Source organism: Eriocheir sinensis, chromosome 44 (genome assembly GCF_024679095.1).
Source record: "Eriocheir sinensis breed Jianghai 21 chromosome 44, ASM2467909v1, whole genome shotgun sequence".
Taxonomy (NCBI): Eukaryota; Metazoa; Arthropoda; class Malacostraca; order Decapoda; family Varunidae; genus Eriocheir; species Eriocheir sinensis.
This window is the reverse complement of record NC_066552.1, coordinates 7,508,719-7,520,294: the sequence shown is the minus strand read 5'-3', so window position 1 is coordinate 7,520,294 and position 11,576 is coordinate 7,508,719. Positions and strand designations below refer to the sequence as shown.

At 40.6% G+C, this 11,576-nt stretch overlaps 1 protein-coding gene across 1 annotated transcript in view; it reads left to right on the top strand.

Moving 5' to 3' along the window:
* The first annotated feature begins 5,172 nt into the window (after positions 1-5,172).
* LOC126980381 (carbohydrate sulfotransferase 11-like) overlaps positions 5,173-11,576 on the top strand; it is a 79,939-nt gene continuing 73,535 nt past the window's right edge. Inside the window, exons 1-2 of the mRNA XM_050830243.1 lie at positions 5,173-5,331; positions 8,385-8,742. Coding sequence (XP_050686200.1) covers positions 8,413-8,742 — 330 coding nt within the window. The 5' untranslated portion in view covers positions 5,173-5,331; positions 8,385-8,412. The remainder of the gene's footprint in view (positions 5,332-8,384; positions 8,743-11,576) is intronic.

Sequence of the window (11,576 nt, the reverse complement as noted above, 5' to 3'; positions counted from 1 at the left end):
ATCTTGATCTTGATGTCACAAGTAGCTTGAGATTTCTCCCAGCCAGTTTCAGCTACTCGGGGCAAGATGATTGATTGATTGATTGATAGTTTATTGTTGCAGGTAAACAACAAGGGAGAAGGGAGGAACATTGCCTACATATTGCACGCCACATGGTCTCCAAGAACTCTTTCATCGCCTCAATCACTCGTCCACTCTTCTCTCCACTCAGCCCCAGCAGCAGCACCATCCACTCCCTTACAGCCCTCCCATTCACTCCACATCCCATCACACTCAGAAACACCTGCATCATCTCGTTCTCTCTGTCATACTTCTTACATTCCGCAGCAATACATGCTGTACAGTCCATTTCTGTTTGTTACTCTCCCTTCAAACACATTCTACCTATCTTGAAAGGGTCGGTACACCCAAAGTTTTTGGGTACACCCACCTACTTGGCGCAACATTCCTGTCTATCATTCGCCCACATTTATTCGCCCATTTGCCATCTCTTATATTCCACAGGTATACTTTTCGTGCTAATCTTGCATCCTCCATTTGTTCCAGTTTCACTTTATATCTCATAAGGTTGCCTTTACTAGTCTTTCCCTAAACGTGCTCCATCCCATGTCACTCCTAAGAGCCTCTACTGCTGCAAACCTTGGAGCATTCAGTGCCATTTTTGCTACCCTATTCTGCCCCACTTCCAGTTTCTCTATCTCACTGTCGTTCCATGTCATCACATCCATTCCATACAGCCACACCATTTATTTATGGTGTTGGTCTTGGGTCTGAGGCACAGAGTTATATACATATATAACTCTGTGGTCTGAGGCTGTCACTTCGTTCTGCCGTGACTGCAGTCTTTTTAACGGCTCGCTAATTTTAGGTCTAGTGGTCAGCGTGCCTGGCTTCTACTCCGCGGGCCCGGGTTCGAATCCCGCCCCGGGCAGTCGGCGTGCAGCTCACCCAGCTGTTCATCCTCCCTCTCGGGCTGGTCGATAAATGAGTACCTGGAGAAACCTGGGGAAGGTAAACTGTGGAAACCCGGATGTCACTCTGGCCCTGTGTCCCGGGGTAATGGGCTCCCTCCCACCACAGGCTCAAGGGCCAATGCTATGGAGATGAGCACCGAGGCCACGCGCTGCTACAGCGTATGCCCCCAAGTTTACCTAACCTTTTAATTTTAGATCAGACCAGACATAAATAATGTAATATGTGCTACTGATGATGCTGGTCGTGATTTAAAGGTTGAACTTGACTGTACAGGTGAGCCACTGAGAGTCAAGCGTTTACATAAGCAGCTCCTGAAATGATAGCAAGGAAAACAAGCCATACCCAGCATACAAAATTATTCTTTACACTCGCACGTCATATTACCTTCAAAAAGTCTACCAGTTCAATGCACTCCTTCCTAAACCCTCGCCCAATGGCTCTGTTTGGTGGGTCACAACTTTCTAAACATACTGGTCGAAAAATTCTGAAACAAGTCAAGCCTACGGTGGCGCTACTGCTCGTTTCATAAGGCTGCGCTCAGTGTGTGTGTGTGTGTGTGTGTGTGTGTGTGTGTGTGTGTGTAGCCTTCGTCTTGCAATTACATGAACATTTTAGTTTTTTATTTTCATTATCATTATTTTTTATTATCATTATTACAATTACTTCTATCATTATCCTTACTGCGATTATTATCATCATTATTACTCTCCCACACACAGAAGTAAAAAAATCAACCATAAAATATAGCAAAACTAAACATGCTCATCCTATCAGTCTCATACTACTATACCATTCAACCCCCATCCCCACCACCACCAACAACAACAATAACAACAACAACACTACCACCACCACCACCACCACCAGCACCTCGCCGTGAATAGATACCCTCTTGGCCCTGAACCCTTGGCAAGGCATACACACCTGACGCATGGTGGTGATGACGTCAGAGTGTACGTTGGTGGTGTTGAAATATACAAGAATAGATCAAAAGGTAAATAGATAGATAGGTACATTCTTATCATTATTCCACCCATCTCACCCTTTTACAGCACTCTAATGATTTTTCTACTGTAAGTATTTCTTGTACATAGACAGAGAAGAGAAGGAAAAGAGAGGTGAGGGAAGGAAGAGAAGGAGAGATGGAGGTGTTATGTATGGGAGTGATAGAGTAAAAAAAGTATATAAGTAATAGTTTCCGATCGTAGTCTAAACTCTTCATGAATTTCCTCCGTCAGTAGTAATATGGTGCAAGGAAGCCATGAAGTTAGTGAATGTGTGGTATGTGGGATTCAACGAAGGCTTTAACAGCTTAGAAGTTGTTTTTGGCTCGAGTTGGCAATGACTGACATCTTTATTATTGTATAGCTCAGAATATGATCGAGAATGAATACCTCTAATTCTTTTCTTTCATCTCTTCTATATTATTTTCCTCCACTTCCCCTTCTCTGCCTTCCCTCATCTACTTCTTCCTTTTCTCTTAATCTCTATCATTCTTTTCCTCCATCTCTCCTATATTTTTTTTCTCTTTATCTCCTTTTCCCTACCTTCTCTCATCTACTTCTTCCCTCTCTCTTAATCTCTATCATTCTTTTCCTCCATCTCTCCTATATTTTTTTTTCTCTTTATCTCCTTTTCCCTTCCTTCTCTCATCTACTTCTTCCCTCTCTCTTAATCTCTATCATTCTTTTCTTCCATCTCCCTTATAGTATTCCTTCCATCTCCCCTACTCTTCCCTCCCTTATCTCCCTCTTCCTTCTCTTCCCTCTACCTTCCCTATTGACTTGAACTAATGAAAAAGAGAAAACAAGTAACCCTATAAGACTAACATCAGTATTTCTCAAACACTTCCTCCTCTCACATCAACTCATTCACAAAGCCAAAAAGGAGATAGTCGGGTCCTCATGAGACTTATTCACGTTCACTAGCACCGTGGCATGCAGGTAGCCTATTCATGGAAAGGCATAAAAGAACCAATGAAAAAGCCCACAACCTTAACAAAAGCCTCAGCAAATATGTGTGAGAATGTGAGTTAGCCCTGAAATGTTTAAGAATAAGAAGAACCACTTACCACTTACCACAACTCCTAGGAAAGCCTTATCAAATGTGTGTGCAAGACCATAGATATCAAAGAATACGACCCTTACTCACTGACTTACACAAAAAAACATGAGGAATCTACATTATCAAACTACAACCAGGGGTATGAAAGTACCAATGAAAAGGCCCACGACCTCTACAAAAGCCTTATCAAATGTGTGTGCAAGACCATAGATATTTAAGAATACGACCCTAACTCATTGGCTTACACAAAAAAAACATTAGGAATCTGCATTATCAAACTACAACCAGGGGTATGAAAGAACCTATGGAAAAGCCCACGACCACTACAAAAGCCTTATGTAATGTGTGTCAGAGTGTGAGTTTGCCCCGAAATGCTTAAGAGTAAGAAGAATCACCAAATAATACAGGAATATGAAGAATCTGCTTTATCAAATTACAACCAGGGGCGTGAAAGAACCAATGAAAAGGCCCACAACCTTAACAAAAGCCTTATCAAATGCGTGTGAGAATGTGAGTATCCTCGAAATGTTTAAGAATAGAAGAATCACTTACTAATAAAAGAATATGAGAAATCTGCTTTATTAAACTACAAAAAGGGGCATAAAATAACAGATGAAAAGGCCAACAACCTCTACAAAAGCCTTATCAAATATGTGTCAGAGTGTAAGTCCCGGGCATGTTTAAGAATAAGAAGAATCACTAAATAATACAGGAATGTGAAGAATCTGCTTTATCGAACTACCAAAAGGGGCATAAAAGTACCAATCGACAAGCTCACCACCTAAAGCCTTATGAAATGTGTGTCAGAGTGTGAGTACTAAGCCCCGAAATGTTTATGGATGTATGGCTCCAGATTACACGAACACACGAACATAAGGAATCTGCTAGCGGCCAGGTGAACACATAGCAACACCTGAGAGCCGATTACTCACCCTCTACCGTGGCCGTCCATAAATCAGTTCCACCTTCATTTAAAACTATTAATCGGGGGTTGGATTACAGGGCAGCCTCGTGCAGGAGTGTTATTATTGATGGGTTGGCAGTGTCGTGAGAGAGAGAGAGAGAGAGAGAGAGAGAGAGAGAGAGAGAGAGAGAGAGAGAGAGAGAAGAGGAAACAGTGAGAAAGGATCAGAGAAGGAAAAAATATGCACGGGGAGAGAAAGAAGAAAAGGGAAAACAGAAAAAATAAGGAAGAGGAGGGATAGAGAAAACAAAACAAGAAAGAGGGGAAGGAGAAACAAGAGAATAAAAGAAATACAATAAAAAAGAGAAGATAAAACAGTGAAAAAGGGTCAGAGAAGAAAAAAAATCCACAGGAAGAGAAAGAGGGAAAAAGGAAAACAAAAAAAAGGAAAAGAGAGAGACAGACAGACAGGTAGAGATGCTGTATTCAATTTAGAGTTACAGGGAGTCTCTTTTTCAGCCCCTCACTGCATAATGGACCTAATCAGCAGTGCCAGAGTAATAGGAACTTAATTACGGCTGTTGTGTGTAGGTGTGGCTCAGTTAGATAGCCTCTCTGAATGCAAATGACGCAAGGGATGATAAAACGCAACATAAAGAGGGTACCGTGTTCTCTCTCTCTCTCTCTCTCTCTCTCTCTCTCTCTCTCTCTCTCTCTCTCTCTCTCTCTCTCCTTTTACCCCTCCTCCTGTTTCTTCCTTTCCTTCGCTCTACCTTTTTATCTCTCCCTATCTCTTCTCTCCCTCTTTATTTTCCGTTTTTTTCCTCTCCCTCTTCTTCTACCCCATCTTTTTTGTTCTCTGATCCTTTATCCCTTCTTCTCTCTTTTGTTTATTTTCTCTGTCTCTACATCTTCGCTAAAGCAGAAAAAGTAGGTCTTGATGGCCACTTATTTGTCCTTTTTAAGAGTTAAGGACCTATATAAGTCTGAACCATAGAGACTGTGTAGTCTGAACATCTATGTAAATCTATGTAAATCACGGTAGGGCCATTGTTATAGGTATGTACATTCATGTGGGTGGGATTCAGTTCCGTGTTTTAGGTAACAAGTCTTTTCGCTGTCTCTCGCCGTCCAAGTTATGGGGAGCGTAAATCTTGGCGGAGCAAGGGAGGAGCGAAGGAGTGGGCGGGGCGAGGTTGAAAGCTCTTACGCGCCTCCTAGATCCTTCCCACCTCTTCTCTCTCTCTCTCTCTCTCGGGGCGGTTCCTTCTTATCGAGGGTCAGTTTCTTTCTCTTCCCATTTCAGTGTTGCTCAAGCCGTGAAAGGGGTAGGATATCGCCTCTCCCGCCTCTCCTCATTTATGAATTGACGGTGATCTTGCATTCAGGTATTTGTTGTGGCCCGTCTGTTATGTCCATGTGTTGTCTTCTGGTGTGTGGGTTGTGAATAAAGCGTGTGTAGCCTCGTATTGTGGGGGAAACGTAAGTACGAGTGACCGAGTTTTGGTGAATCTGCCTCCATCTGTCAGTCCTATAGGCCTCCGGTAAGAATTTTAAGTACACGGCTATCACAACACACGTTTCTCCACTTTTAGCCGCATCTGCATGTTTCTTGTAGTGTGAAAATTTGTTGTAACCTTCACTGTAACTACTTTTTCAACTAAAGATTTCTGTTGGTCTTTTGTGGTGTGAATCATAACTACACGGCCATCACAACACGTTTCTTAAATTTTTAGCCACTTCTAAATGTTAACTGTGCTTATAATCTTCCTTTCACACTACTACACACACTTATCTACTCTTAGCCACTTCTGTCAACCTTTATGTGGTGAGAAATGCAGCTACACACTTCTTCACAGTTTTCTTCGGTTTTGGCCACTTCTGTATGTTTCCTGTGGTTAGACTCTTCGCTATAACCTTCACAATGACCACTACACAACGTTTAGCCACTTCTAAATGTTAACTGTGCTTATAATCTTCCTTTCACTACACACTTCATAACACTTCTTCACTCTTAGCCACTTCTAAATGTTAACTGTCACACTTATCTACTCTTAGCCACTTCTGTTCACTCTTAGCCACTCCTGTATGGTTCCTGTGGTTAGAATCTTCGTTAAACCCATCACACCACATTCTTCTTCATTATAAGCCACTCCTGTCAGCCTCCTACAGTGAAAGCCTACACACTTCACAACACACATTCACTGTTAGCCACTATGTCAGCTCTCAGGCTCAGCACTCGGCAGTATTTAGTTGGCACAGAGGCTAGAAGGGTTGCTCGCTCGATGAGTGCTGACGTTCCACCGGATTAACAACTACTTGCATGCATATCAGGGAACCAATAGGAAATAGAACTGCTTAAAAAAAATCTTTAAAATATGGAGTTCTAAAAGGTGTTAATCTTCTTTGCATCGTTGTGTAGTGTTTTTATATATTGTGTCCCGAAGTGTTGCTATTTTTTCATAGTGATAATTCTTGGCAGGAAAGGGAAGAAAACGAAAAAAAATTATCTTGCAAATAAATGATAGAGTAGCCGACAGGCAAAATCGTTTGGTAGGCTATATTGTGTTATATTGTGCTTCTATATAATAAAAAAAAAGTGGTATTTGACTATTTATGTTGTTGTACGGTAAGGGTCAGTGATGTGTTTTCAGCGGTGTTGTGCAGTGTGTTCCAGAGTTAAGTGTGTTGCATGCTAAGATAAGTATCCTTGTTGCAGTGTTCTTTTTGTGTTTGTACTGTAGCGATGTTTAGTTTTAAGTATTTGTGTGTAGTATTTGTTTCGCATTTGTGTGTTTAGTATTTGCAGTAAGTAGGCTATATGAGTGTATTATCTGTGCTAAGTATGTTTCAGTTAGTGTTGTGAGATGCCCTGGTTTGGGAAATCCATGTTTCTATTTAGTTATGTATGTATATATAATGTGTTGAATTAAATATTAAATCATATCAATTAACATTCAATATAAAACAGATTACGATCACACAAAAGTACTAAGAAAAGTAATGATAATTAATAAGTATATAGGCTGATATATTGCATTCTTCATGGCGTAAGAATTTGATATAATCTATTCTTCATGGCGTAGGAATTTGATAAGAACAGTGACAATAAATAAATGTTGAGGATAATATATAAAGCTCAAGTGTTAGTGTTTCTGGTTGTTAATAGTTTACAGGCTATTCATGAATCTATCTGCTTGTTTGTTCTAGTTATCAGGCTATTCATGAATCTATCTGCTTGTGTGTTTCTAGTTATCAGGCTATTCATGAATCTATCTGTTTGTGTGTTTCTAGTTATCAGGCTATTCATGAATCTATCTGTTTGTGTGTTTCTAGTTTTCAGGCTATTCATGAATCTATCTGTTTGTGTGTTTCTAGTTATCAGGCTATTCATGAATCTATCTGTTTGTGTGTTTCTAGTTTTCAGGCTATTCATGAATCTATCTGCTTGTGTGTTTCTAGTTTTCAGGCTATTCATGAATCTATCTGCTTGTGTTTCTAGTTATCAGGCTATTCATGAATCTATCTGCTTGTGTGTTTCTAGTTATCAGGCTATTCATGAATCTATCTGCTTGTGTGTTTCTAGTTATCAGGCTATTCATGAATCTATCTGCTTGTGTGTTTCTAGTTATCAGGCTATTCATGAATCTATCTGCTTGTGTGTTTCTAGTTATCAGGCTATTCAGGAATCTATCTGCTTGTGTGTTTCTAGATATCAGGCTATTCATGCGTCTGTCCTATCGTGTTTCTATATAGTTATTAGGCTCAGGTTCAGGCATTTCTAGTATTTTGCTGGTTGTATTGTAGTAGTCATAGTGAAAGACTCAGATTATGGTGTTTGTAGTGTGTTCCAGTGAGTGTTACACGGAACATACTTAGGCCCACATTCTCAAACATTTCCGGGCTTACATTCCTACACATTTGTTAAGGCTTTCGTAGAGGTTGTAGGTATTTCCTTGAGTAGTTTTATCAGCATAGTGACAATTTGACGAGGTTTCCGTACTTTGAACGTGAAAAAAATAGTGATAAGAACCAGACTAAGTTCCTTTGTGGGCTGTGAAAATATTTATTGTGAGCCGAAAGCATTTGAGAATAGGGGCATTTGAGTTTCATTGAGAATCTCAGTTTAGTGTTTCTAGCAAGACAGTATTCCTTCATCGGTATTTCAACCTTCCTACGACCGTTTTATAATAATCATTTGGTATTCTCTTACACTTTTCTTTTTTGGGGAGCTGCAGTTTCGCAGTCATGAATACTTTTTTTTTCCTTAAGCGTAACAAACTATTCTAACTCTCCTCCTGTCTTGTGTTCCCAGCGGGCGTCACTGTTTTTGCATTCGTAGTTTGCAACATTAATCGTTTAAGTTATGGTGAGAAGCTCAATATAGTGCTTCTAACAACATACTAAATCCTTCTAACCCTTCTCGTATCTGTGTCCGCAGCGGGAGTCACGGCAGAGGTCCCACCAAGATGAGGTGCGCCGCGGACAAGGTAACCCGCGTCTGTGTCACCTTGCTGCTGCTTGTGTTCATGGTGTACCTGGGCAGCCACGGGACACAGGAGCCGCACACGCTCGTCTTGCCGTTCACCATGCCCATACAGAACGTCAGTACTGGCAGCCCCGCCCCGTCAGCCACGTCAGCCAAGCCCCCGCGCAGCATGAGGCCCTTCAAGGTGGTCAAGAACAAAGTGATTTATCTGGATCCCTCCGCCGCTAATGACCCCTCAAAAGTTACGACTCCTCAGCTCTCAAAAGCCTTCGATCTGAATGAAATTGATTACTCCAAATATAACGCTGAGGTAAGGCTTGTTTACTCTTTACACACAAACAAACAGACATACAAACAACAACGACAACAAAAGTAATGACCTAACTTAACCTAACAAACCTAAACCAACAACAACACAACCAATCTATAAATATCAACAACGTAAAACACACACACACACCTGAGGAATACCTGTTATGTGTGTATGTATGTGTGTATGTATGGGTGTCTGTGTGTGTGTGGTAGGTTGTTAAGGGTTTATTATCATACATTATCATAAATTACGACGGGGAGGCATGTCATCAGGCCGCTGGGTGTATCACTGCGACGACCCGGGTGTGTGTGTAGCAGATTGTAGGGTGTAAGTGTAGCCCAGGCCTATGTAAACAGGTCTCCCACCCGGCTCTGGTCTTGGGCTTACATTTCATCTCAAATTTATGATAGTGGAGGCTAGAATTATGACAAAGTGCAGACGCCTATAAATATTTCAAGGGAACGAGGCAGTAATAATCAACAACAATCATTAATCAATAACACATACAATAGAGAATAAACAAGAGAGTATCAAGACACCTCTCCTTCCGAAATTGACCTCTCTTTTGACCTCTTCTTTTTTTTCCCCCTTTGCAGCAGCGTCTAGCGGGCTTTTTTTTCCCTTTCTTTAGTTTCCGTTTTTTTCTTCCTTTGAGCTGATTCCCTTGTTGTAAAAATAATCTAATAATCAACACTTTCTAGGCCTACTCATAATTCTCTGCAGCAATACTTCTTTTTAATTTACTTGCTATATTAATTAACACACTATAAAAAGAACTGTCGTGCGATGCCGTCATTCAGGACCAAGATCTAAGCTAACTGGAGGAAGTGTGTACGAATGTTTTGGGTGTAGCTCTCTGTCTTGGTGTGGGTGTAGGCTATTGTTAGGGTGTGGGTGCAGGATATTGTCTAGCGCATGGGTGTAGGATATTGTTTATAGGGTGAATGTAGTATTATAGTGTTTTCAAGTGGGTGTAGCCGTCTGTCTATAAATCCGTGGGTGTAACATTCAAGGGTGGGTGTAGTATATTGTTTCGGTGAGGTTGTAGGATATTGTTTAGTGCGGGTGTAGTGTGTTGTTTTGTTGTGAGTGTAGTATGTTGTATGTGAGTGTAGTATGTCGGCTCTGTGGGTGTAGGATGCTGTCAGGACTTGGGTGTAGTATGTTGGCTCTGTGGGTGTTGTATATTGTCTTGGTGTGTCTAAGGTGGTGATGTAGGTGGTAATCTTCTTCCTTTTATCTTGCTGTTTTCTCTTCTCGAGTACGTAGCATGTTCATTTCCCTCGTCCTCCTCATTTTCCCCTCTCTCTTTTCTCCTTCTTTCTTCTTATTTAATTTCTTAACTTTTTTTTTCCTTATTTTTCGTTCATTTTCCAGTCGCTTATTTTACTTTCTATTTCTCTCTTCCCTCTTTCTTTCCTCTTTTCTTTTTCTTTCCTCTTTTCTCTTGTTTATTTCCATCGTCTTTTCCTCTCTTGCTTCATATTCTTTCGTCTTCCTTTCATGCTTAATATTCCTTTCCTCTTTCTTTCCTCACCTTTCTTTTGCCTCCTCTTTCGTCATCGTTCTTCTCTTCATACCCCTACTCTTAGAATAATATCGACACGACCTTCAAATTCAATACAGTGTACCTACGAGATGAAACGGTAAAGCGAAGGTAACCCGATACAAACAGTGAATTAGAATCAATGCCAGCAACTTTACTTCATCAACTTTTTTCTAACTATTGATTTTTTTTCTTATCGATTAAACCACATAAGCAACAATTTCGAGGGTGTTACGCGCACGGCTAAACCAACTGAACACTTAATCCTTTTTGTTACTCTCCTTCGTCCTTACATATCATGATTTCTTTCGTTCTCTCCTCTTTCCTCGTCTTCCTCTCCTTCGTCGTTCCTCTTCTTCGTTCAAACAGATAATTTTTTCCTTTCTTTCCTTTGTTTCCGATGTTTCTTTTTTCTTTCTTTTTTCCTGTCTTTCCTCTTTCCTCGTCTTCCTTTGTTTCGTCTTTCCTTTTTTCCTTCATGGATAGTTTATTATTTCTTTCTTTCTTTCTTTCTTTCTTTCTTCTTCCATCGTTTTTCTTCCTTTCTTCCTTCCTTCTTTCCTCTCTCTCTCTCTCTCTCTCTCTCTCTCTCTCTCTCTCTCTCTCTCTCTCTCTCTCTCTCTCTCTCTCTCTCTCTCTCTCTCTCGTTCTCTTTTATCCAGGTGTATCCGCTCCCCAAATACGTTCATAACCCGCACCCTATCACACTAATCAGCCACACCTTCACCTGGTCGGGAGTAATTTATGCAAACAGGTACACGCAATCATTAGCCCGCCAGGTAGTACATTAACAGGTGCCCCTTTAATTAATTCATAGGTAGACAATTAGTAGGTGTTATTAATTTATCGTGTTATCATTACCGGGCTTGTGAGTTTTGTGAGCAGTGTGAAAAATGTGACTGAAATTGACGGAAAATTGAAGAAAACTGAACTGGGGTGAAGAAAAAAGAGAGAATGAAGAAAAAATTAAGGAAAGTGAAAAAAAAAAAGAAAAAAAAGTTGCTGGTAATGTTTTTCTTGCGGTCATAACGTGGAAATAAGAAACATGAACTGTATTCGAAAGCCGCAAAAGGAACCGCATATCCTGTTTTCTCCTACCTGCATGTTCTCTCCTCTCCTCTCCTCTCTTCTACTCTACTATACTGTTTGTTCTCTACTGTTAATGTTCTCTTCTCTACTGCAAAACCATCTATAAAGCTTTCTTCCTTCCTTCATTTTCTCTGCTTTTTTTTCGTTATTCTTCAGTTATTTCACTTTCTCCCTTTTCCTTGTCATTCCTTATTTT